Source organism: Jaculus jaculus, chromosome 10, assembly GCF_020740685.1.
Source record: "Jaculus jaculus isolate mJacJac1 chromosome 10, mJacJac1.mat.Y.cur, whole genome shotgun sequence".
NCBI lineage: Eukaryota > Metazoa > Chordata > Mammalia > Rodentia > Dipodidae > Jaculus > Jaculus jaculus.
The window spans coordinates 71,431,182-71,458,858 of record NC_059111.1 but is presented as its reverse complement, the minus strand read 5'-3'; the positions used below and the strand labels follow the sequence as shown (position 1 = coordinate 71,458,858).

Below are 27,677 nucleotides of genomic sequence, written 5' to 3'. Positions count from 1 at the left end.
TGTTTCTTTTGATTTCAATAATTGTTGATTGGAAAAGAACCAGGTTGGTAGAAACATGCAAGGGTTTTGTTAACTTGCAAGTGTAAGGTGATTTAGTGGGAATACTAATATTAAATTTGAAAAAAGATTGAAAGCTGGGCATGGTGGCACATGCCTTTCATCCCAGCACTTGGGAGGCAGAGGTAGGAGGACTGCAGTGAGTTAGAGGCCATCCTGAGAGTAGAGTGAATTCCAGGTCATCCTGGGATAGAGAAAAACACTACCTCAAAATACCTAACGAGTTAATTAATTAATTAATTAATTTAAAAGGATGGAGGTGAAGGTGATATCTGGGAAAAGGAAACAGGATACTTTTAGTTGCCTCAGATCTTAGAAATTGTTTCTTTACTTTGTTTTTTGAGGTAGGCTCTTACTCTAGTCCAGGCTGACTTAGAACTCACAGTGATGCTCATGTCTCAGCCTCTGGATGCAGTTTCAAAAACTTGGGCATGCTAGGCATGGTGGTACAGACCTTTAATGCTAGCACTTGTGAGACCAAGTTAGAAGGACTGCTGAGAGTTTGGGGCCACCTTGAGACTACATAGTAAATTCCAGAACTAGAGTGAAACCCTACCTTGAAAAATAATGAGCTTTTCTGATTGTCCAAAACCATGATTTCTCAATGTTAGCCCTCTGAATATTTTGGGCCAGATAATTCTGTGTGGAAGGCTGTTCTTGCCTTTTTTAAAATTTTTTTTTAATTATTTATTTATTTATTTATTTATTTGAGAGCGACAGACACAGAGAGAAAGACAGATAGAGGGAGTGAGAGAGAATGGGCACGCCAGGGCTTCCAGCCTCTGCAAAGGAACTCCAGCGTGCGCCCCCTTGTGCATCTGGCTAACGTAGGACCTGGGGAACCGAGCCTCCAACCGGGGTCCTTAGGCTTCCCAGGCAAGTGCTTAACCACTAAGCCATCTCTCCAGCCCTGTTCTTGCCTTTTTAAAAAAGATGTTCCAACTCCATTTCGACTCACCATATGCCAGTAACAGGTCATCTTCACCCAAATGTGACAATTAAAAATGAATCCAAACATTTTCAAATATACCTCCAAAAGAAAAATCACCACCACTACACATGCCCCAGCTGAAAACCATAGCTCTAAAAGAATCTCATATATTGAATCATAAGACTGATATAGCCTACAACTGGCCAGTGAATTTGAACCCACAGGCTGGGATTTTAGACAATTATCTAAGAATCAAAAATGCTTACTAATAATGGTACCTGAAGAATTGCGATTGGGCCACCACATCTCTGAACCTCTTCTATCCAAAGAATTAGACTCTTTTTTCCTTATCAAGAGTACCTATCTTGTGGAAGATATGAATAGTCTCACCTGAGGTAATGACTTTGCCAAAGGCTACTGAGTCTTCTTTTGTCCACTTCTGTTGTATCATCTATAACTAGATAGAGTCAGGTAGATCCCACAGTGTTTTCATTTATATTATTAATAGTCACCCTGTTTAGTTGCATCACTTTTTTTTTTTTTGGTTTTTCAAGGTAGGGTCTCACTCTAGCCCAGGCTGACCTGGAATTCACTATGGAGTCTCAGAGTGGCCTCGAAATCATGGCAATCCTCCTACCTCTGCCTCCTGAGTGCTGGGATGAAAGGCGTGTGCCACTAATATTTGAGTCTTCATCTTTGACTTTAAAACATTTACTTACCTCTGTTTGTGACTATGTCATTGTACATGTAAATAATAGGGTTATTTACCATATTGTGTCTGTATGGACATCTAGGCTGCTTCTATCATGCACTCTAATACTATTTAAACTCCTCTTTATTACCCCATTCCAAAACCACTTCCACACTGTCAGGTACCTCTGACAATAGCAGCCCACTTATGACACAAAAGTCTATACTAGCTTTATAAGAATGTCATAAAAATTGCCACAAAGTGGGAGGCTTAAGATGTCAAGAATTAATTTCCCTGAAGTTCTGGAGACTACAACTCTGAAATGAAGTTGTGAATAGAGCTATTCTCCTTCCAAAGATTCTACAAGTGAACCCATTATTGCTTCTTCCCATTTATGGTGGCTTACACTGCCCCTGGGCTAGCTGCGTCATAACTGTGGCCTCTGTTTCTATTTTCCTATAGTCTTCTGCTTGTAAGATACTTGTCATATGAGTTAGGACCCACAGTAACCTGGCATGATCTTATTCAATTAATTGCACATGCAAAGACACTGTTTCCAAGTAAGTTAGCAATGGAATATTTTAGGTATTCATGGCTTAAGGCACTAGCACAATTCAACTTACCGCTGCCTTCAATGACTTAGAACCGAGTCATGATCTGCGTTACCTAAACTAATTGTCTTCCAGTTTGGGAAAGGAAACTATGAAAGATTTCAAAATCAAGTACAGTTAACATAATATTTTGCTTGTTCCCCACAGTTTGAGAGAACAGACAGATATTTCTTTTTAAAAATATTTTATTTATTTGAGACAGAGACAGAGATAAAAAGAAGAGAGAGAAAGAGAAATAATGGGTAAACCAGGGCATCCTGCCACTACAAATGAACTCCAGACACTTGTGCCATGTTGTGCATCTGGCTTTAGGTGGGTACTGGAGAATCAAATCCAGATCATCAGGTTTTGCAAGACAGTGCCTTTAATGGCTGATTCATCTCTCTAGCCACCTGATAGATATTTCTTTAATAAAGTTGCTCTAATTGTTCTGGTTGAAATTAAAGAAAGCATAAATTGACTATTTCCAAGGGTTTTATTCTGGGGTGTGTGTGTGTGTGTGTGTGTGTGTGTGTGTGTGTGTGTGTTTACCTACGGTCATGTTTGTATGATCATCCATATGGAGGTCAGAGGACAACTTTTGTGATGGTTCACACCTTCCACCTCATTTGAGGTGGGGTGTTGTTCACTATTCAATTCACTAGGATAACTGACCCACAAGCTTCTCGGAAATTTTCCTGTCTCCTCATCCCATCTCACCTTAGGAAGGCAAGAAGACTGCCACAGCTTCTGGCTTTTACATGAATTCTGGAAAACAAACTCAGGTACTCATCATTTTTGTAAAAAGCTCTTTTTCCTCTAAGTTTTCTTCTGAACTTTTCCAAGATTTTACATGTATTAATGTTAGCTTTGCAGTGTGAATTTGGAAGGTTATATTTTCAATTTTATGCAGAATTCTGGTCATGGAATCACTCCGATAAACTATTTTTACATTAGTATTTCACTGATACTTTTATGAGTGTTTACTATTTATCCACTTTCACAATTTCCTCCACTAGTTACTTTATTTAACCACATCATGTCTCCATTGTGTTTACATTTATTTTCTTTTATAATGGCTGCTTCATTCAAATTATTATGGTTTGGATCTTAGATGTCCCTTCCAAAATTATTTATGTAAACCATGTTCTCCAAAGCAGTGCTCAGAGCCTTTAGGCCTGAATTTCATTAGTGAATTAATTCATTTGTAAATTTGTAGCTTCATGGGTTTGACAGGAAGAGCTTTGTTATAAGAGTGTGGTGGTTTGAATGAAATGTCCATAGGTTCACATCTTTTGAACACTTGGTCCCCAGCTGGTAAATTTGGGAAATGTTGCCTTGTGGAGGGAGGTGTATCAGTGGGTGGATCTTGAGGGTTATTCCATCACACTGGGCGTGCAGGAGCTCATTCCATCTTGTTGCTACCTCCCAGATGATGTGGTAAGATATGATGCCTAACCTCTGCTCTGCCATGCTTTCCCTGCCATGTTAAAGCTTCTCTTTGAAATTGTAAACTTTCTTCCAATTACCTTCTTCTGGCTGGGTATTTTTCCCAAGTGTTGGGAAGATAACTGGTACTGTGAGCGCTCATTCTTTGTTTTCTGCCCATCATAAGATAGGAAGCTCTCCTCTATCATATCATTATTGCATGACTTGGGGGTAAATCCATTCAAGTACCACAATGTGGGTATCTAGTTTTCCCAGAGCCATTAGTTAAATAGGTAATCTTTTCACCAATGTGTATTTTTGGCCTCTTTGTCAAAATCAAGTGGCTACAGCTCTGTGGGCTTATATATAGATGCTGTATTCTGTTCCATTAATATACATGTCTGTTTTATGCCACCATACTGCTGTTTTTGTTACTATGGCTCTGTAATAAAACCTGAAATCAGGTATGTTGATTCCTTTGACTATTTGGGATATTGCATGCTTTCAAATTAAAGGTAAGATTGTTTTTCTTTTTTTCTTCTTCTTTTCTTTCTTTCTTTTTTTTTTTTTTTTTTACAAGATGGTGTTTATTGGATCTATTTTGAAAACAGACAACATGAAAAGAGGGTTTTGGTTTACAAGTTCATTCAGAATCCGGATTTGTGATTGCCTCCTGTCACTGAACCTTGGCCAAAGAGAAACCTTGGCCTAAAATAATAAAGATGAATGACTGAATCTTCATCACACAAAGGGGAAGGGAAGTGGTTAAAACTGCATTTTCTTGCAATAGGTCTGATGGGCTAAAATGCCCATAAATAGCCACAAAATATTTATGTGTATAGTCTGGAATATTTCCTGTCCTAAAAGCAAGTGTGGCCAATGCAAAACTGTAAACTAGTATTCATTAATTAGGTTTAGTGATCAGTACTGATGCTCCTGTTCCCACCCTGAGAGCATAGAGATTTAAGTGATAACTGCTGTTCCCATGGCAGACATCTGAGATAGGGAAAAGAGGGTTTTATAAACATATGCTACCAATCTTATGAACTAAAGAAGCTCCCACAATTAATTCCTTTGCCTGGATCTATAAATGGTTTCATGTATGTATTAAGTGTACTCACCTGGGATCAGCTAAGTCAATCATGACAATCTGCTAATACACGTCAGTCAATTCATGCATGTTGTACAACATATATGTAGATATTCTTTGCAATTTGAACTTTTCAAAGGAATTCGAACATTTCTGTCATTCTCTTAGGAGAATGAAATGAAAACATCTTTTTACACAGAATTTCCCAATCACAAGCCATCAAAAACACAACTGTGGTTATATTTTCTCTCTCCACCTGGAAGGGAAATACCACTGACTGAGGCTTAGCTGAGCTCGGAAGGGCTCTTCTGCCAGCAGCTTATGTCTTGAGATTCCAAACAAAACTTCCCAAGATGAACAGGACCTTGAAAGGCCATCGCATGCCATCTGGAGGGTCAGGAGAACCCTTCTTTTTTTTTTTTTTTTTTTTTTTTACTGAGCCTCTAAATTAGCAAGGCTGATAGAAAAATATGAAGAGAGGAAAAGGTAGACAGAAAGATCTCAGACCTGGAGGGAGCAGAAGTAAGGACCTAATACAGTACCAAACAGCATTTTGAGACCAGTCTTATGTAAATTCAATCCCACACACTGCTGGGACTTCTAAAAGCACAGGGAAATGAACATCCTTCAAAAAATCCCTCGCCCAACCTTCATCTCTCCCCCTCCACTGTGAAACAGGAAACACTCTATTTGCTCAAGAGATAGTCTGCTCACCCCAAAGCAGCCTTCCCTAGAAACCAGGATGCTTACAAGCAGGCTGTTCCAGACTCAAGTCCAGCTGCTTCCCAAGTTCTGTGGTCCATGAGTCCTGCCCACCACAGACCACTGTATGTGGACCCACTGCCCGGCTCCTTTTCTAAGGGTTCTGTTTATTGTCAGTCTGAAGACACACCCCATTGCAAATCCATAGCACAAGATCTAATGTGCAAATATCTAGATAGTTTTAGAAATAGGCATTTTATAAGTTCAAGTGAAATCCATGTAGAGAGAACCTGGTTGCTCTCAGCCAGCCCCTCACAGCCACTCCATTTCTGAAGCTAAAGAAGGATTAAGGCATCAGTGAGCAGGTTAGCAGGTGAGGTCCTAGAGCTTAGAAGGAAGCACAAGAGCAAAATGCAGAGGTTTATACAAAAGAGGGCTGCTCCAGCCTGATGATTCTCCTCAGGCGAAGACTAAAGGCCTTCATATCTGGATGTAGGTCAAGATGGAACCTCACCTATGGTGGAACAATGCTTTCACAGTAATTCTCTCAGGAGGACATATTCCTAGGACCATGTGTAGTTGCATAACAGCTCCTTAGAACTCTTTTTACCACAGGCCTGTTTTTTTTTTTTTTTTTTTTTTTTTTTGCAGGAGTCTGAGGGGACTGCAAAGGCCACCACGTTTCTGAGGGTCTTGTGTGTGATTGAACCTCTCAAGCACCGAGACATTATCATTAGGAACATCAGCCAGTCTGACAGGATGGGAAAAGCCCAGAGATCAAGCAGATGATGCTGGAAGTTGGGTGGACAGTGGACAACTGGATTTGTGTGGCATGAGGAACTTGTCCCAGACACCATAAATGGAGAGGTTTATGTGCTGCACCCTAGCACATTTAGACCAGGCTTATACACTAAAGGAAAAAAAGAAAGAAAGAAAAAGACAGTATTGCTCAAAGGAAGAGCGCCTTGCTGGTCCACTGGGGGCGACAGGAGTCCACATCCTGGCCAGAAGGCAAGAGTGGGAAAGTCCTGGGGATGGCCCTCAGTTGAGGGAAGCAGAGTTCAGCTCCGAGTCCTCTTGGCTCACACTTGCCACCTCCTCGAGTCCATCAGGACTGTCTGGGATGCTGGGCTCGCTGGAGCACTGCGGGTGGGGTGGGGGGAAGCTGGGTGGCAGGAGCAGGTGCTTGTCCTCACTGCCAGCATCCTCTCCCAGGACCGAGTGTATCATGGTGGCCATGGCCAGCAGCTGGATGTCTGAGTGGGCACTGGCCACAGTGTGCCGTTGGATGCTGCCACACTTCTTCAGGTAGGCCTCCCCTTCCTGCTCTGTGAGTGGGGTCAGGGCCATCTCATTCAGGGGCCGGCTGATGGTGGTCATCAGAGAGGCATAGTTGAGGAGCGCTACCTTGGGTTGGACCCTGGAATGCCACCTGGCCAGTGAGTAGGTGGGGCCTGAGCAGCCATGGTTCCCGCTGAGGCCAAGAAAGGGAGACACCACTTGCTTCACCAGCTCTTCCAGCTGCAGAAAGCCCTCACTTGGACCTGTGGGCTCGTGAACACTCTGCAAGACGAGCAACATCTGCACGATGGAGGGGGGCGGCTTGGCCTGCGTCAGCAGCAGCAGCTTGCCCAGCTTTACCTTCAGCAGGACCAGGTCACCGAAGCCCAGCAGGGAGATCTGACGGATTGTTAGCTCCTGGCCCTGAACGGGGTAAAATATGGCTTGCAGAGTTGGGAGGGTTTCAGTGAAGAAATGGTCCCAGACTTCAGCCAGAACCTCAATGCGCTTCTCACCTTCACGCAGCCTGATCTTCTCCTCCACAAAGAACAGTCCTTTCGCAAGAAGCTGGTTCTGAAAGTAGTCTGCAATGAATGATCCGAGCTCACTCTTCAACAGCCGCCTGATGTTTTCATTCAGTGCATAGAGCTCGTTGCTTTGTAAGCCGCCCCCTTTGAAAACATTGATCACAGCGGTCTGGACACTGTTCCAGGTCGAGTTGGAGCTCAGCTGCAGAGCCTGCCGGGCGGCCTGGAAGTGGGGCAGCTCGCTGAGTACCGGGGAGCTCATGAAGCGGGGTCTGGGCCTGCGGAAGGAGCCCATTTTGTGGAACTCGGTGGGCAGAAGTGGAGAGAGGCTTCGGGTCATAAGTCTAGGTGAGGGTTCAGACGTGACTTTAGGACGGGAAGATTTGGGAAGCAAGATTGTTTTTCTATGTGTGTGAAGAGCTACTTTAAAACTTTGATATAAATTGCATTGACCATGAATACTTTTTGTAAGATAGCCATTTTCACACCTGGGTCCTTTGGCTTTGCAGGCAAACGCCTTAACTGGTAAGCCATCCCTCCAGCCCAATATTTCACTTTTTTGGTTAGGTTTATACAAAGGCGTTTTTTTTTTTTTTTTTTTTTTTTTGCTTGTTTGTTTTGTTTTGTTTTCCGAGGTCGAGTCTCACTCTAGCTCAGGATGACCTGAAATTCACTATGAAATCTCAGGGTGGCCTCGAACTCATGGAGATCCTCCTACCTCTGCCTCCCCAGTGCTGGGATTAAAGGCATGTGCCAACACGCCCAGCTATAGGTATTTTTGTTCATTTTATTTATTTATTTATTTATTTATTTGAGGCGACAGACACAGAGAGAAAGACAGATAGAGGGAGAGAGAGAGAATGGGCACGCCAGGGCTTCCAGCCACTGCAAACGAATTCCAGACGCGTGCGCCCCCTTGTGCATTTGGCTAACGTGGGACCTGGGGAACCGATCCTCGAACCGGGGTCCTTAGGCTTCACAGGCGAGCTCTTAACCGCTAAGCCATCTCTCCAGCCCGGTATTTTTAAAAGTAATTGTGAATGAGATGGTTTTTTTTTTTTTTCTCTGACATGCTGATTTCTTCCTCAGTGGGTTTGTGATTGATGGGTAATATTTTGAATGCCAATTTTGTATCTTGTCACTTTACTGAAAGTATTTATCAGATTTAAGAGTTTTCTGGTGGTATTAAGGTTCTGTTTAGGGTCTTCAAATAAGGATACTTTGACTTCTTCCTTTCTTATTTACATTTCATTCATTTGACTCTTTTCTTATTGCCCTATGACTTCCAGTACTATATTGAATGAAAGAGGAAAATGTAGACATATTTGTCTTATTCCAGATTTTAGTTGAAATGCTTTGAGGATTTCCCCCATTTAATCAAATGTTGGCTATAGATTCAGTATATGTAGCTTTCATTAGGTTGACATGTCTTCCTTCGATTCCTGGTTTCTACAGGGCTTTTATTATTAAGGGATGCTAGATTTTGTGAAAAGCTTTTCGTATATATATATTGAGAAAATCATGTGACTTCTTTCCTTGAGTCCATTTAATGATGAATTACATGTGTTTGTTTATATATATTGAACCATCCCTGCATCTCTGGAATGAAGCCAACTTGATATGATGAGTGACATTTCTGATATGTTCTTGAATTCGGTTTGCAAGTGTTTTGTCAAGAATTTTTGTATTTATCTTCATCAGCGACCCTGGGTACACTTTCTTTCTCTTACTTATTTATATATTTTTTACTCTGTCTTTATAGGGTGTTTGTATCAGAGAAATACTGGCTTCATATAGTTTGAGGAGCTATTTGCAGTTAATGGTTTCTAGAAAGGAAAATGTTTTCTTCAGTGTTATAGCCTTTGGTAAGCTTCCCATGCTCTAGTAAATAAACCTCCATCCATGCTTATGCAAGCAGACCTAATTAAAATCCCTGAAAAAAAATTAAGAGAGAGAGAAGAAGGGACAAAGAGAAAACAAGAGAGCAAGAGAGAGGAAATTGGGAGAATTAGTAAAGAAGATTGACGGGTTCAACAGAAATGGTAGGAGGCAGAAGATGGTAACAAGGAGGGAATGTAATCAAAATACATTACATACATGTATCAAATTACTAGTGTTGCAGGATTAGAGCTGTGGGAGGGATCAGATCATCACAATGATGCAGACCTTCAGGCTTCTGGTCCTTCTCCACGTTATCAAAGAACTGAAAAACTCAGACTCAAAGAAGATTATATCATGAGGTTTATTACATTACAATTGAAACAGAGAAGAGAAAGCAGGAAAGCCAAAAATAATTCCTCTGCTCCCAGGGAGGGATGGGGAGAGGAGAATTTCTTTCACATGGGGAATAGAAGTTTCTCTCTGGGGAAGAAGCTTGTCACAGGAGGCGCTCTGGTCGCCTTTAAATGTGAATCAGGCATCCAACTAGAATGAGCCTCATCACCAGGCTCAGGTGTGTAGGGAGGAACCTGATTGGTTGGAGGGCCCAGGGGGAAGGACCCACTCAAGGGGCTAAGCCCTCCAAAAACTGTTGAAATGGGAGGGATTGAGAAGCTGCTGCTATACCATTGCAGGATGCCAGGTCAGGCATGGTGGCATCCATGTTTCTTTGGCCAGTCCCGAGCTGACTACCTGTTTAAAAAGCTGTCTTAGGGCTAGAGAGATTGCTCCGTGGTTAAAGGAACTTGCTAGCAAAACCAGACTGCCAGCGTTTGATTTCACCAGTACCCACCAAAAGCCAGATGCACAAGGCGGTGCATGCATCAGGAGTTAGTTTGCAGTGGTAAGAGGCCCTGGTGTCCCCTTTCCTCTCTATGATTATCTCTCTCCTCACAAATAAATAAAAATAAAAATAAATAAAATAAAAAAAATTAAAAATTAAAAAAAATTAAAAAATAAATAAATAAAAATAAAACCAAAGCTGTTTTGCCCTAATCTGTATCGCTAATACCTTCCCATTTCTAGGTAGTTCAGAAAGAACTATGAGAATCTGGTCTTTAGATAGTTCTGTATAAAATACTGTCAACATACCCAAAGTAGACAACTATGACATTACAGTCCCACTCTGTGTTGGCCTTGAACGGCAACAAAGAAGCAGAACTTCAGTTCACCACAATATCAACTTTATTTGGAAAAAAAAGGTAATCAAAAATATACTTCTGCATTGGTGTGTGTCTGTGTGTAATGTTTTCACTGAGTGACTAGGAATTTGGAAGGAACCAAACTGGAATTGGTTACAAAGTGTTCTGGGCAGGACGCATGTACACAAAGTGTTTAGAATTGTCAGTGTGAAGACATTTGTGTGTGCTCTTCTAAGACAGAAGGATTTGAGTGGTTATGAAAGGGGCACTTCTTGGTTATCAATGGCATAGGAACTGTAGACATGGGCTTTCTTTCCATAGACCTTCAAGATTCTTCGTCATAATGATTGTGTAGTATGGCATTTTAAAGTAATAGAAGTATGGTGACTGGTCTATACTCATGGATTCATGATCTTGTTATATATTTTATAAAGAAGTATGGTGACTGGTCTATACTCATGGATTCACGATCTTGTTATATATTTTATAACACTGAAAAAAATCACCTAATAAACAGATGAAACTGTGTTTGAAGGCACAGTCACAGTGCCAGTTGGGGGCAATTCCTTTGTGAGGTGGACTAATTTTTCTGGACGTTGTATATGTTCTAACTTAGTAAATAATGGGTGTTTCTACTTTCCAGGAGCAAAGGGTTTAAGATCTTAGCCATTCATTGATGGCATTTTAATTTCTCATTTTTGCAACTTGAGCTCTACTAGTTTAGAAGTCTTAGTTTCAAAGGAGAAATGCTTCTATAAGATATGTGGCAATAATTTCATTATACTATAAGTTTAAACTTCTACCTGTTCATTTTCCAGTCAATACACAGAAAATAAGGCACTGTTCTTTTAGGCTAGGTGACATAGCCTGCTTATTAAGAGGACCCTGGAATATATGGCTCGATCAGGTTAAGGAGGAACATGTCTGGAATGCAAGAGATCATTTAGGATATCTGTTAGTGCTCTCATTCCTGCCAAATTGCTTCTTCAAATTCTATACTTCTAGAGTAGGTTTGTGTTTAGTTCTTTGAGAAAAGCTCTGGTTTCTTCTGCAGGACTCTCACATCATTAGACATGGGAGATGCGAACAATAAGAAAGAGACCATTATGTGTTCCCTTCATTGGCTCCACTCATTCCCATTCTGATGTGATTTATTTCTGTGTCACTCCTCCTCTTTTTTTAATATTTTATTTTTAATTATTATTTATTTATTTTTGTCTTCCATTGTAGGCCATTTGTACAGCCACGAGAGCTGTTTGTCACCAGGTTCCCCTCGGGGTGCAGTCACCCGTGAAGGAGGAAAGCAAGGTGTGCCTCCCAAACTAATCTTTTATTTTTATTTATTTATTTGTCAGAGGGAAAGAGGAGAGAGAGAGAGAGAGAGAGAGAGAGAGAGAGAGAGAGAGAGAGAGGGAGGGAGGGAGGGAGGGAGAGAGAGAGGAAGGAGGGAGGGAGGGAGGGAGGGAGGGAGGGAGGGAGGGAGGGAGGGAGAGAGAGGAGATGAGAGAAGAGAGAAGAGAGAATGGGCACACCCAGCCCAGGCCTCCAGCCCCTGTAAATGAACTCCAGAGGAATGTGCCCCCTTGTGCATCTGGCTAATGTGAGTCCTGGGGAATCAAATTTGGGTCCTTTGGTTTCACAGGCAAATGCCTTAACCAGTAAGAAATCCCTCAAGCCCTACTCTTCCTCTCTCTTTTGGCTTTCCTGCTGACTTCCAGAAGCATGGGAAACACTGCTTCCTCAAATTGCATCATGTCAATTCGTTATGATAAATCACTTATTACACAAATATGCAGTTTAGGAGGTCTGCTTCTCAGATTGATTGACCTTCATTTATGATTTGTTTTCAAACTTTCTTTACTGTTCCTTCTTTTTGGCCTAGACTTCATTTGTTCACATTCTCTAGAGTTTTGGCATTGATCCTTTTCTCTTCTTCCATATTCCCTTTCACACATGACACGTGAAGAAGCTCATCAATTTCTATTGTGTTAACTCTCATCTATAGGCTCTTTATTTTCCAACAGTACTATAACTGTACTCCAACACTAAATTCTCTTGATCTTCAGTGATATTACTTTCAGCTTTATGTGTCCAGAGATGTTTCACAGGTGTGAAATTTAACATTCCAAGTTATTTCATGTTTCTGACTTTGGTAAGAATATACTCAGGACTTCAAGCCATATAACAGTGTCTAATACAGTCTTTATCATAAAGATTTGTAACTATGCATCTACCTTCCCTTCCAGACTACATGTGCTAAAGGAAGATCCTACTCACTTACTTATTCCATGTACTCAGCACAATTAACAGTTTTTAATGGACAGTCAATAAATATTAAATGAATAAGCAAATGACTGAATGAACTAAGGAATCCATAACAAATGTAAGAATTATGGAGACAGGGGATGTAGAGATGACTTAGCAGTTAAGGCACTTGCCTACAAAGCCAAAGAACCCAGGTTTGATTCCCCAGAACCCAGGTAAGCCAGATGCACAAGGTAGCACATGCATGTGGAGTTTGTTTGTAGTGGCCGAAGGTCCTGGTGCACCCATTCTCTCTCTCTATCTGCCTTTCTCCCTCTCCCTCTCAAACAAATAAAATAAAATAAAGTTTAAAAAAAATAAGGAGGCAATAATAACATCATAGGAGAGAGATAGGAAATAGATAAACTAAAAAACAGGTATAATCTGAAGAATTAGGTGTTTGATACAATAGTCCAATGATGACAAACGTACATTTTTCCTAAAATTTTATTTGCCAGATGGTTTGAAAGGAAATACTGTTATTTAAATTTGTTATTTCTCTGCTTTTTAATGTTTATTAAGTTTTGTACATAATGTGCTGCAAGTATTTAAATTAAATTTACGACAGTGAGGCTTTGAGATTTATGGCAATAAGAGCAAACTTTCACAGACCAAAATGTTTTCATTTTTCTAAAAGAAATTTTATAATTAATTATACTGTATGCTAAGTAATCGAACTAGTAGAAGAACATATTTGTTTTTAGATTAAGTATAGCTGCAGAATCATTATTAGCATGTGAAGGTATAATTTGCATTTATGTTATCAGAAAAAAACAATTCCAGTTGTCAACTTATCTACTAGGAAAATAATTAAGAGCCTAAATGCAAACTGAATAAAAATATAAAATTTTGTCTTCAATTTACATTAATATAATTATACTACATGGCTCACTTATTAAATTATTTTTCTTGAAAGAAGCTATTTCTTTACTGTCATGCATTAATAGCACATAATTACTATAGCTTCCAGAATTTTCTAGAGCTGAGTTGTCAAGTAAAATGTACAAAAGCAGTATTTTTTTCTTGGGTTTTACTGATAAAGCTTTAGGGCTATTCAATATACAGTCATATTTATCTACTTGTTTGTTTATTTATGTAATTTTTTCTTTAAACCTTCATTATCTAAAGGAAAAGTTTCCAAATCAAATTCCTAAAAGTGTATCTTAAACCTTTTTGCTTCATTGCCCATACAACTATCCTATGTAGCTAAAGCCCTGTGGCACTGTACTCTTCTCATCTCCTTCTACATACTATACATACATTATAAACTTTCATTTTCTTCTGCTTTGTTCATGGTATTTTCTATATATGAATCCAAAGCGGCTTTTTCCTTATTCTGTGTGGTATTACACTATGCCAAAGTCTTCATTAAGTCTACACAGTCCTCATCTACAGTCTTAATTCTTTCTGTATTATTTATAGTCAGGCACCTGGCTAAGCCTGGTATCAACAGGAAGTCTTTTTTCAATAATGATATTAAATATCTATGAACAAAAGACCAATGTAACAGTCTGACCTAATTATAATCACTTAGGACACTGTTACATTCAGGTCTTGCTTTTCTTCTCAAGATACAATTATCACTCAAAGTCTCTGAATTACAAGTGATGTGGAAGACTCCTTTCCATCTTCAATCTCTTTTCTTTAATCTTTCCTCCTTTTTCCTTCCTCTTCTTCTCCTCCTCCTCCATCTTCTCCTCCTCCTCCTCCTTCTCCTTCTTCTTCTTCTTCTTCTTCCTCTTCTTCCTCTTCCTCCTCCTCCTCCTCCTCTTCTTCTTCTTCTTCTTTTTTCCTTTTCACTGGAGATGGCACCCAGAGCCTCAAGCACAATAGACAAATACAGTATGGAGCTACATTTACAATCCAATTCTGTAATTTCTGTTTATTTTTCCTGTGTATGTTTTCACTTGATCTGAAAATCTATGAAGTAGCAAGGGCTTTCTTTGCCCTGCAAAATCCAAACTTCAATAGTGAAACAGACCAAATAACTAGAGTAAATGTTTCTATTTAGGAAAAAACGGGGGATGAGGAAGCTATATGCTAGCATATTAGTTACTTTCTCATTTCTATGAGCAAAATGCCTGACCAGAAACAACTTAAGTAAGGAAAGAGTTTATTTGGCTTACATTTTCAGAGGTACAGTCCAACTGTCACTTTGACAGGGAAAAAAAAGCAAAGACTACATAGCAAGTTTGCTAATATTTAGTGAAATTTATATTTTCTAATTCTGCTGTTAACATTTCCAAAGGTGTCACTTGGCTATCTCCATTATAGTTCTCTCTAGGAACTAGATCAATGACTGTTTTTTAAAAAAGTAGGTCACTGGATTTTATTTTCTTATGAATAATAGTATTCTTGCATATATGCTTACTTTTTATTACCAACATTTATCATTCAAAATAAAACATTCAAGAAAACATATCCCCATCTTTTAATTTCCTTGCTGACAACCTATTTATATTTACCACCATTAGGTTCCTGTGTTTATATCTGAGTACTTTCTTTTTGTGCCAATTCTTAATATAGTCACACTTCTTATTGTAGCCTATGAAGTGTTAGAGAAATCTTTTTTTACCAAACTGATCTTCTCAACATAGTGAGATCTTATCTCAGAACAAAACAAAAATAGAAGAAAATTAAAAGGAACAGTGTGTAGTAGTGCAGAGCCCGGTACTTAATAAAGGTTTGTTGACTGAATTAAAAAGAAACACCACCCTTTTTATAAGCTTCAGGATATATCATCTTAATAGTCATTATGATGGTTTATGGATTGCCAACTTGAAAGGGCTTAGAATCACCTCTGCAAGATTATCTAGAGTAGGTTATCCTTTAGGTATGCTTGAGAGAAATTATCTTGATTAGGTTGATTAAAGTAGGAAGACTCACCTAATTTTGGGCAGCACCATTTTGTGAACTAGGGTTCTGAAATAAATAAAAAGGCTGTGGCTTGTGACCAGCTCTGCTTCAAGCTCCTACTGCCATGTCTTCCCCTGCCATGATGAACTGTAATTTGGAAGTGTCAGCTGAAATAAACCTTTCCTCCTTCAAACTGATTTTTGTAAGATGTGTTGTCCTCACAACGAGAAGGTAACTAAAGCAGTCATCATCTCTCCTCCACCTCTTGGTGGTCTGATCATTGCATGTAGGATTTCCTCAGTAACTTTTTCTCACTGAACTTTCTCTCCTATACTACCTCAGTAAGTCAGATGTCTCCTTTCCCACTAAGAAACTGACTACTATTCTTTTTCTATTTAGATCTGTACTCTGTCCAATAAACATACTCAATGGATTTTACATAGATATTTATTATTTATTATTTTCCACAGTTATTTCAATTAATATGAATATTCATGTAACTGGTTGGTATCGAACCTCTACAGTTATTTTTTTTTAATTTTTATTAACATTTTCCATGATTATAAAATATATCCCATGGTAATTCCCTCCCTCCCCACCCCCACACTTTCCCATTTGAAATTCCATTCTCCATCATATTACCTCCCCATTACAATCATTGTAATTACATATATACAATATCAACCTATTAAGTATCCTCCTCCCTTCCTTTCTCTACCCTTTATGTCTCCTTTTTAACTTACTGGCCTCTGCTACTAAGTATTTTCATTCTCACGCAGAAGCCCAGTCATCTGTAGCTAGGATCCACATATGAGAGAGAACATGTGGCGCTTGGCTTTCTGGGTCTGGGTTACCTCACTTAGTATAATACTTTCCAGGTCCATCAATTTTTCTGCAAATTTCATAACTTCATTTTTCTTTACCGCTGAGTAGAACTCCATTGTATAAATGTGCCACATCTTCATTATCCACTCATCTGTTGAGGGACATCTAGGCTGGTTCCATTTCCCAGCTATTATAAATTGAGCAGCAATAAACATGGTTGAGCATGTACTTCTAAGGAAATGAGATGAGTCCTTTGGATATATGCCTAGGAGTGCTATAGCTGGGTCATATGGTAGATCAATCTCTAGCTGTTTTAGGAACCTCCACACTGTTTTCCACAATGGCTGGACCAGATTGCATTCCCACCAGCAGTGCAGAAGAGTTCCTTTTTTTCCACATCCCCGCCAACATTTATGATCATTTGTTTTCATGGTGGTGGCCAATCTGACAGGAGTGAGATAGAATCTCAATGTAGTTTTAATCTGCATTTCCCTGATGACTAGTGACGTAGAACATTTTTTTAGATGCTTATATGCCATTCGTATTTCTTCCTTTGAGAACTATTTAGCTCCATAGCCCATTTTTTGATTGGCTTGTTTGCTTCCTTATTATTTAACTTTTTGAGTTCTTTGTATATCCTAGATATTAATCCTTTATCAGATATATAGCTGGCGAAGATTTTTTCCCATTCTGTAGGTTGCCTCTTTGCTTTTTTCACTGTGTCCTTTGCGGGGCAAAATCTTTACTACAGTTATTTTTGACTCTTTCTCACTCCCCCACATCTGCCCAACTGCCAAGTCCTGTTGGTACCACCTCCTATATTTGGAATTTTTTTTCAGTAAATTCCCTATATTAGTTTTAACCTACTATTATCACACATGCAATATTGTGAGAGCCTATTTACAGGTTTCTTCCCTTTTATCTCTCTTACTCCGTTCTTTATAGAGAAACAAATTATTTACACCCACAGAATCCTTAGGTGAGTTTCCAAAAGTTGACTGTAAAGCCCACGTGCAACTCGTCGCTGGCTAGAATGTGCTCCCTCCCTGGCTTGCCTCAGCCTCAAGTTACAACCATGCCAGACGTTGTGAGCTTAGTCCTTCACATAAATTACATCTGCTCTGCATATCTACACCTGACATTTTCACTTGGGGCTCAAACTGCATGTTGAAACCTCAATCATGCCATAAAAGCCTGTCCTAAGGTAGAATTTTGTGTAAAAGAAAAAAGGTTTTAAAGAGATAAGTGACACTGAGCCTGATGGATCATGCTTATCATTCTAGTATGTGGGACGTGAAAAGACTGAGTTCAAAGTCATTTTCAGGTACACAGCCTATTCCAAGGACTGCCTGAGCAACATGAAATCTTGACAGAGACTGAGAAAGAAGGAAGGGAGGAAGAAGGGAGGGAGGGAACCAGGAAAATAGGAGTGGTGGAAAAGGTTGTGAGTGAAAACGCATATCTCAATACCCTATAATGATGCAACTTCTGGACCTAGGAGAAGGGATGGTGATATGCTGTAAATCTTTGTGGTGCTAAATCTTCAACAGAGGGTCTAGAGATCACCCTGACAAGCGTCCAGTCATCTTTAAGTCATTCACTAGTTTCTAAACTTTCAGCGGGGACGCGACGGAAGAAGACAGGAAGCAGCTGCACTCTTAAACCGCAAGCTGCTGACCCCAGCCGCTGGAGACCCGACCTGGCCTCGAGCGGCTGGGCGCCGGGTCCCCAGAGGCGCCTCGCGGCGCCCTGGGCGGCCGTCGGGTCCCCGGCACGCGCGTCCCCGGCGGAGGCGCCGCGCAGCTTCCCCGGAGGCCGGCGGGGGCCTAGACGCGCGCCCGGCACGCGCGTCCCCAAGCGCAGAGGCGCGTGGCCTCCCGGAACAATGCCTGTGTGGTCCGTGGAAGAAATCTACTTTCCTCTCTGAAAGCTCCCATCAGAAGGGAGCATAGTGCACGAACGAAGGCTGTGTGTCTGCGGTGTGGAGCGGCGACTGTCGGGTCATGTAAGGACGGACGCGTTGAGGCGCTGCCTCCACTCAGGCACCACCGAGGACAGCCGCATCCGGGCTCTCTTGCCGCAAGCTGCCTTCGTCGCCAGGGGTCCTTCAGGTAGGAGGTGCGGGGTGACTTTGGACGTCCGCTGTACCTGCTCGCAGAGGCTGCTTGGTGTGCGGCCCCGGCTGTGCTTTCTCTGTGCGTTCTCTGTGCGTCGTAGGCCTCCGCAGCCAACATGCTCCGCCAGATCATCGGTCAGGCCAAGAAGCATCCCAGCGTAAGTCCTCCCCCAGTACCCTCCCCGGCCGCCTTTTGTGTCTGTCTCGCCCTGAGCTGCCCTGGCTGCCGGGAGCCCTTGGCTTTGACCGTCTGCTCTCGTGCACCGTGGGCTTTGGCTGGGAATGAAGGTGGCGGACACCCGTGAGGAAACTAAAGTTCATTGCGAGTGTGCCACGCTCCTGAAGGTTGGTTGGTGGAAGAGAAATGGCTGTACTTTGGGTTACATAGTTAGGTACAGTACTGCAAAGGTCAGGTTCCCTGTTTGTTATGCTGCCTCTTGAGGATCTTGGACTCACCGCATTGCACCACCAGTCAGTCCTGTGACATGAAAGGTCCTTATCTTGGAATCATCACTTTGTCTAGACACTTTGGCATTTGGGGAACATGCTAATGGAGAATTTATTGCATATTGGTTACAGGCATTTATCTCTGCTTATTCAGACTAACTTAACAGATTGTATTTGGTTGTTTTATGTAAATTCGGAAGCACACTGAAGTAATTTCCAGGGAGCTTCCCCCGTCCCTCAATTTCTATGTGAAGGAAGCAATAAACTTTAATGAGAATAAAGTGTAAATGTGACAGAGGTGAATGAGATTTGATGTATTTTCTTTTTGGAAGCTTAAAATTTCACATGTAATTTGCTTTACATTGAGAAACCTGACTCTTAAGTAGAATTTTAACATCCCTTGCAAGTTCCATCTCAAATAAGTTTAACAACATAGCAAATTTAGAAAGTTCGAGATTTGGAATTTAATGAGTAGAAACTACGGTTGCCTTTCTGGCCAGTATCAAGGAATTTGAAGATGACTTTTTTAAAATGTTTGATTCTAGTTGATACCCCTCTTCATATTCATTGGAGCCGGAGGTACTGGAGCAGCACTGTATGTGTTGCGTTTGGCATTGTTCAATCCAGATGTCAGGTAAGTACCTTAACAGGTTTAAAACTTGGGTGGCTTGTCAATCTGGTTTAGAGCTACAGTCTTCCTAGGGAAGTTAACATACAGAGAATGAACTTTACTTTTGTAGTCATGTAATAAGTTCAGCACCCAGTTCTACTGTTAATGTTTCCTTTTCCTGATTGATGAATTGTAATATCTCTGAGTTTAATTTTTTTTTTCAAAACTAGAATTGCTAATACCAAATCATACAGTAATACGATCTTATAGCTTTTATAAAATACTTACCCATGGTTCCTAGCATATGTGAAAATTTTGCCTGCTTTTCCACAATAAATAATGTTTCTTTTTGCAGTTGGAAAGTGATTGAACATTCTACCACCACACACTTACAGACATACATAGCACTTAAATAAAAGCTTTAGTAAAAGCCAAATACAAATTTTCCTGTGGTGTAGATAGAGACAAGCATAATTATCCCAAGACTGTGTTCCATGATTTTACATGGAGTTGCTTATTATAAATTCTATCTCTGTTTCACTGTATAATGAAAATAATTTTGTATTCCAACTAATATTAAGTGAGATTGACATTCATTCAGGCATAAAGTACTCATTTTAAAAAACATATTACTATTATTATTTTTTTGTTTGAGAAAGAGAGAATGGACTTGCCCTGGCCTTCAGCTGATGCAAATGAACTCTAGATGCATGTGCCACCTTGAGCCTCTGGCTTACGTGGGTCTTGGGGAATCAAACCTAGTTCCTTTAGTTTTTCAGGCAAACTCCTTAACCAGTAAGCCATTTCCCCAGCCCTAAAGCACTCTCAAGTAGTGGTTTTTAAAAGTATTTTTACTTACTTGGAAGAATGAGAGAGAGACTGTGTGTTTGTAGGTATACCAGGGCCTTCTGCTGCAAACTAATCCAGATACATGTGCCAATTTGTGCATCTGGCTCTATGTGGTTACCCGGTAATTGAACTCTGGCCAGCAGAACTTGCAAGCAAGTACCTTTTACTGCTGAGCCATCTCCTCAGCCCCTTAAATAATGTTTTGTTACTATACTAATAGTAATGTTCTGTTCATTTTAGTTGGGACAGGAAGAATAACCCAGAACCCTGGAACAAACTGGGCCCCAATGACCAATACAAGGTAAGGTACAAAATTACTTCAAAAAAAATGTGGAAAGCTTATCGTAACAAATTTGGCTATGTGGCAGTTTCTTTTGAAAACTGGCCATATGGGTAAAATTCCATTAATATAACTTCCCCATTTGCTTAGTGTGGGCACTGAGAATTTACATTTCAAACAAGGCTCAGGTACTCCCGGTGCTTCTGATCCTTATACTGCAGTGTGTGTAGTGCTGATGTATTGGATGGTTATGTTGGCAGGTCTTCCTGCTATGAGGAATCCGTGAGGAATAATAGGAAGAAATGAAATTTGAAAGTTAAATTCTGTCATGAACCTCGTAGATAAACATTTTAAAAATATTTATTTGTGAGCCAAGGTAGAGAGAATGGGCACGCAAGGGCCTCTAGCCATTGCAAACAAACTCCAGATGCATGTATAACTTTGAACATCTGGCTTTACAGGAGTACTGGGGATTTGAACCATATTGTTTGGTCTTGCAGGCAAGTGCCTTAACCACTAAGCCATCTTTCCAGCCCCTAGATAACTTTTCTTTCTTTCTTTCTTTCTTTTTTTTTTTTTGAAAAACTTTTAAAATTATTTATTTATTAGGGAGAGAGAGGGATTGAGAATGGGTGTGCCAGGGCCTCCAGCCACTGCAAACAAACACTTTGCATCTGGGTTACAGGATCCTGGGGAATTGAACCTAGGTCCTTTGGCTTTGGCAGCAAGCACCTTTAACCAATAAGCCATCTTTCTCCCTGCCCTCCCATTTGAATTTAACATCTTTTCTTTTTTTTTTTTTTCATTTTTATTTTTTTGGTTTTTTGAGGTAGGGTTTCACTCTAGCCCAGGCTGACCTGGAATTCACCAAGGAGTCTCAGGGTGGCCTCGAACTCACAGTGATCCTCCTACCTCTGCCTCCCAAGTGCTGGGATTAAAGGCGTGCGCCACCACGCCCGGCTTAACATCTTTTCTGAAGAATGGTCTGTGAGAACGAATATATAACATTGGGACCATTTTTTGATTTTCCAAATATAACCTTACATGTACAAATTTTGCTTACAAGCTCACAGTGTCAAGAATATATTGCTATATTTAAGTATAATTTTCATGTCACACAATTTATTTAAAATGATATTCTTCCATATATATGTTGCCACCAAGCTGCTTTATCAAGAGAAATAACTGGCAGTTTGCTTTGGTTCTTTCTTTATTTCCTTTTTTCCCTTCCTTTCCTTTTGTTTTTTCTTTGAGGTAGGGGTTCACTGTAGCCCAGGGTCACCTGGAATTCATTATGTAGTTTCCTGCTGGCCTCAAATGAACTCAAAACCATCCTCCTATCATGGTCTCCTAAGCACTGGAATTGAAGGTGTGCACCACCATACCCAGCAGAAAGAATGGGTGTGCCAAGGCCTCCAGCAGCTGCAAACTGCAGACACATGCGCCTCCTTGTTCCTCTGACTTTATGTGGGTACTGGGGAATTGAACTCTAGTCATTAAGCTTTTCAGGCAAGCGGGTCTCCAGGCCTGGTTTGTTACTGTTAGTAAGAGGTGCACTGATCAGTGATTGACCAACACTTTAGGAAAAGTCTATCCCCAATAGAAATGGCTGTTATTACTGAGTGCAGCACCTAAGACAACCCTTTGTTCACTCTAAGCTTTTGGCTTAACTTCCTTATAACTTATAACCTTTAAATTGAGAAAAAGAACAAGGGTGTGAAAATTAAAAAAAAAAAAAGAGAGATTGGAGAGAATTTTAAATATGAAGCATATATATCAAAACCTGCTTAGTTTTGGGAAAATTGGTAGACACCTTGAGCTGTCTACTTTGCATTGGTATGGGAGTTGATCTGGCTTTGTAAGGATAACTTGGTAATAAACTTTACCACTTGGAGATTTTTCTTTCTAAAAAATCAAATAAAAGTTCTTGAATCAGAGATTGGCTTTGAAGAAAAATAAGAGTTTAAAGAAGCAGTGAAAACAGATTTGTGAAATACTTGCTTATTCATAGTGCTGAGCTTTGAACCCAGGACCTCACATATTCTAGACAAACCTGTGCCTCTGAGCTATACTCTGTCTATGAACTTTTTTGGTGAGGTGGGGGTGGATGGTGGTTGGTGAGGCTCTCAGCCTGGCTTTGAACTCCTGACCCTTTACCTCTACCTCCCTACTGCTAGGATTACAGGTGCACTTCTGGTTTATGCAGTACTGGGGTTTGAACCGATTGCCTAGTGTTTGCTATGCAAACACTTTCCCAACTTAGCTATATCCCTAGCCCTGAACTTCTTACTTGGTATAAGCTCAGGAGAACATGCTTATGAATCTGTTTCTTTGTTTTTTGGGGGGGGGGATAAATAATTTAGTCTTCAAGTAATTGTAGTATAGTCTCTTCAATATTCTTGGCCATAAGAACAAGTAAAACTAAAATTATGGCCTTTAATTTTTTTTCTTCCAGTAGAATTTCTGGACCAACTTCAAATATATATCATTTTGTGAAGTCACTGGGAGTTAAAAAACTTTTTGCCATAATCACAGTAGAATTTATCTCTGGAAATATTAGGAAATACTCAGAAATTTTAAACATATATGAACACTGTATTATTTAAAATATGTCGCCTTAAGTGATTGTATCAGTTTGATAGTGATCCAGTATGGGCTGAGAAAATAGGAAACTTTCTGAGAGAGACAGACAGTAAAAACACCACTGAGGAAAGCCTTTTGTGTTTGGGTAGTTGTATAAATCTCAGTATTGTGGCATAGCTCCTTGCTTCATGCTTCGTTGCAAGATCTTTCATGTCACATTTGTAGCTCTTTAACCAAGTAAGGATGGCAGTTCACAATATGCTTGTATTCCATTGGAAATTCCCTCTTGTACATAATGGAGATAAACTAAACACTTACAGAATTGGAAGTAAGATTTATATCAAAAGGAATGTGAAATAGAATTGTGTTTCTAGGTCCTCACTAGTAAAATACTGACTTTCTGAGACAGATTGAATGTTTACCTAATCAAACTGTCACTAAAGGGTACAGATTGTGGGTAAAAGGATTTTTTATGGATGGTTTTTATGTTAAATATTCTTAATAAAAATTATACTTATGTAATTGCTAATTTAAAAACTTCTAAAAATGATTCTACAACTTCTATGCCATATATTTGATAGTCTAAAAAGCATTTTTCTTTTCCAAGTTCTACTCAGTTAACGTGGACTACAGCAAACTGAAGAAAGAAGGTCCGGAATTCTAAATGAACCATTTCACCATATAGCTGCTTACAATGAAGGTCTTTCTGAAGCCATCCGCACAATTTTCCACTTAACCAGGAATATTTCTCCTCTAGGTGCATGAAATCATGTTGATTTCCTGGAGTTTATTACACTGATGAATAAACCTCTAAAACTTGATGCGTGTCAAGTCTCCATTTAATGTGGTAAATCCACTCTTAACTTTATAGTGAGGATTTAGGAAATTGTTAGAACTTAATGAATTTTCTTGGTTCCTGTGTGTTTATTTAGTTGTTAGATAAGACTTAATAAAGTTTTCTGTGTTTGGGGCATTGGCAACTTGATGAGTATATTTAACAGCTGGAATTGGAAGTTACATACAGGGCTATTGGGAAGACTGTTCAAGCCTCTGTGACAGTGACTCAGTGGAAACCTTAGTTTATATTGCAGTGTTTGAAGTTAATAATGCTCTTCACCAAGTTATTAGTTGTTCTGGTGCTAATTATATTTGGAATCAGTCTGTTACTGATAACCATGGAGTTAGTAGCCAAGAATTATTCTGCTGCTTAGTCTTTACAGGATTTCACAGGCGTAAAGTATAGCAGTGATTTTAAGGCAGGGGAGATTACTTTTTTAAAAAAATTGGACCATAGAATTTTAATCAGGTTGGAAAAATAGTCAATAAATATTTTGATGTTTCCTAACATACAATTCAGAACTTTGGTTCAGTGCAATGATCTGATGAGTAGAACATTTAAATGGTGGATAATCAAGAATTGACCATGTATTCTGTATCAAATTTTCACATAAGGGTGTGTGTGTGTAAGTCATAGAAACTAGAATTTAATGAGATAGTTTTGATTTTAACATAAATATTTTATATATAAAGTAGGTTACAAATACATCTAACATGTCAATAATTAAACTTAAGCTTGAAGAAGTCAGACCAATCCATTGTCTTAATCCCCTAATGGCAGGGGAAATGACAAGGAGACAGAAATTGGCTAGGCAGTCAGGGTGACAGAACCACAAAAGTAATAATGTTTTATTCCTTGACTAAAAGGAAATGTCAGTAAGCTTGCAGCAACCTGGATGTTACACCCTCCAGGTAAGAGGTCTAGATTAAGCTTGCACCTATACTAGAGGACAGAAACTCTGATCCTTCCTTACTAAGATTACTGGCAAAGCTGTACAATCTGATCTTCGTCCATAGTAACCTGCAGACCTGGTCTTTCTCAGTAGCCACTCCCCACATAAAACCCAGATCTGAGTGCCAGGATGAGCTTCTCAACCCCCTTGCTTCTCTGGGCAAGAGCTTCACCTTCCTTCCTTCTCTTGTGTTCTAGGCTTAAGCCCCCTTCCCTTCATCCTCCTAAAGTTTTAAACTGTAATAAGAACTTTCTGAGCCTTATACTCCAGTCCATGGATTTCAATTGAATTAATACGACAAGGATCTGGGAACACCCCAAATTATTGGAGCATTGGTATACAAGGAACCCAAAATTCCTGTATCATTACCTCTGCCTCCTAATTGCTGGGATTAAAGGTGTGTGCTTACATGCCTGGCTCAAATACAATACATATTTAACAGCTGAAGAAATTTTAAGACTTGGATTAAATACTAGAAATCATTTTAGTCAAATGGATATTGAGCTCCCATAGTTTGAATTTAGAGTAGTAGAGTATATTTCAGTTACGTGACTGTGCCTTGAATTCATGTGTCTCATGTAACTACAATCTCTAGGGTTTCATAGCTTTACTACTGCTGATGTTTCCAGGCAATTCATTGTAGTGGACTGTCCTAAATATTTTAGCATGATTTAGTAGACTTGTACCACTAAAACCGGTACTGGTTTTAACTGTGCCCTAGGTTGCAAAAAACAAAGATAGTTTCACATACTATCAGATGTACTATAGTGGATAAAATTGCTTTTGAGAACTACTCTAGACATCTAGGTATAAATCACTAACCTCAATGCTTAAACTTGTATAAAACAAGTGATCTTAGTTAAGTGGTTTATAAACATTAAGCCATCCCAAATAAATGCAAAATTAGGAAGTACATTTTCTAGTATTGAGACTGGATCCATAATGATTCTTAAGATAGTGCAGTTGTATTTAATATCTTGTATGTTGTGTAAGAATAAATACTAAGTTTGGGGCTGGAGAGATGGCTTAGTGGTTAAGCGCTTGCCTGTGAAGCCTAAGGACCATGGTTCGAGGCTTGATTCCCCAGGACCCACATTACCCAGATGCACAAGGGGGCGCATGTGTCTGGAGTTTGTTTGCAGTGGCTGAAGGCCCTGGTGCGCCCATCCTCTCTCTCTCTCTGTCTCTCTGCCTCTGTCGCTCTCAAATAAGTAAAAATTAAAAAAATTAAATAATACTAAATTTGGCATTAAAATAGACCTTAAAGAAGAATCTAAATTCAGTTACTGCTTTTTTAAGAAACTAAGGTGGTATTAGAGGGAAGTTGATTCTTAGGGATGTATCAAATGCCAATGCTGCCATGAAAGACAGCATCCTCTTTCCCTTGAATTTGTTTAGATTTGTGTTTTTTTTACCATGCTTGTTTAGTCAGAAATCCTACTCCTTTAGTGACAACAGCATGCAGAGCTTCATTTAAATATAGATGTCTTAATGAGCATGTATACTTTCCCTGCTTAATACCCCCATTTTCCCATTTTACTCTGTGAGTGCCTAAAAAAATAAATTCAACAATGTCTTGCAGAATCTGTAAGCTACCCAGCTACCAATAACCTTGCCCATGTTCTGACACTCTTCTTCGTTCACACATTTCTGTCAGGTAGATTCCTTTTGATCTACATGAAAGCGTGCTCCTGTTTCAGGCTTTTGCATTTGCCCTAACTTCTGCTTGGCATGCTAACTCTCCTAGTCTTTGATTTTATTTCATCTCTCTCTTTTCCCTTTCCCACCTCTCTTCCCTCCTTGTCACTCTACCATATAGCTACCTTGTCCACACTTATGAGCATATTTGAGCATACATTTAAATAATCATTGTGGTAGTTTACACTTTTCTTCAAGGGTAGTTGGTGGAGTTGATCATTAGAGGAAGTCTGTAGTTACTCATAAATAGAAGGTAATGAGGTTTGAGGCCACCCTGAGACTCCCTAGTGAATTTCAGGTCAGCCTGGGCTAGAGTGAAACCCTACCTCGGAAAAACAAACAAAAACCCCACAAACTACAACAACAACAACAACAACAAAAACAGCAACAACAACAAAACAAAAACAACCAGCCAAACAAAAAAAAGTAATGAAAAGACAGAAAAAGTAAGATGGCATTGCCTATCAAAACAAAAACAGAAGTAGATAAGAGTTCTGTAGTATGACATGACACAGTCTTGCTACTAATCACCAGTCTGAGGCACTTTTTTGAGACTTCTCCTTCAAAATATTTGTGTGTGCAAGAGAAAGGAAGAAAGGGAGAGAGACAGCAGGTGTTTGCCAGGACCTCTTGCAGTTGCAAATGAACCCATGTGCCTTTTGAGTATCCGTCTTACATGGGAACTGGAGAACTGAACGTGAGCCAGCAGATTCAGCTAATGCCTTTACCCACTGAGCCATCTCCCCAGCCCTCCTAACTTTTTCTCTTTTAAAGATGCCTAAAGTCAGACATAAGAAATGATGGAGCCAAGACATGAATCCAAAAACTTTGACTTCAGAGTTCTGGCCCTGAACCCTGTAGACCTATCTCATAAGTTTGCCCTTGTAATTAAATTCAGTCATGTGTGTAAGAGGTTTGATGTATCTCCTGGCAGAACTCTGG

The 27,677-nt window shown here is 39.8% G+C and overlaps 2 protein-coding genes across 2 annotated transcripts; one reads left to right on the top strand and one right to left on the bottom strand.

The window, feature by feature from the left end:
* Positions 1-6,530: 6,530 nt before the first annotated feature.
* LOC101595809 (proline-rich protein 5-like) lies at positions 6,531-7,637 on the bottom strand. Its single transcript, XM_012951968.2, has one exon. The coding sequence runs from the start codon at positions 7,635-7,637 to the stop codon at positions 6,531-6,533; it is 1,107 nt and encodes a 368-aa protein (XP_012807422.2).
* A 10,821-nt stretch (positions 7,638-18,458) lies between these two features.
* Ndufa4 (NDUFA4 mitochondrial complex associated) lies at positions 18,459-24,068 on the top strand. The gene is made up of 4 exons (XM_004671594.2): positions 18,459-18,636; positions 19,471-19,559; positions 20,625-20,685; positions 23,855-24,068. The coding sequence occupies exons 1-4, from the start codon at positions 18,595-18,597 to the stop codon at positions 23,909-23,911; spliced, it is 249 nt and encodes an 82-aa protein (XP_004671651.1). The 5' UTR covers positions 18,459-18,594; the 3' UTR covers positions 23,912-24,068.
* The last annotated feature ends 3,609 nt before the right edge of the window (positions 24,069-27,677 follow it).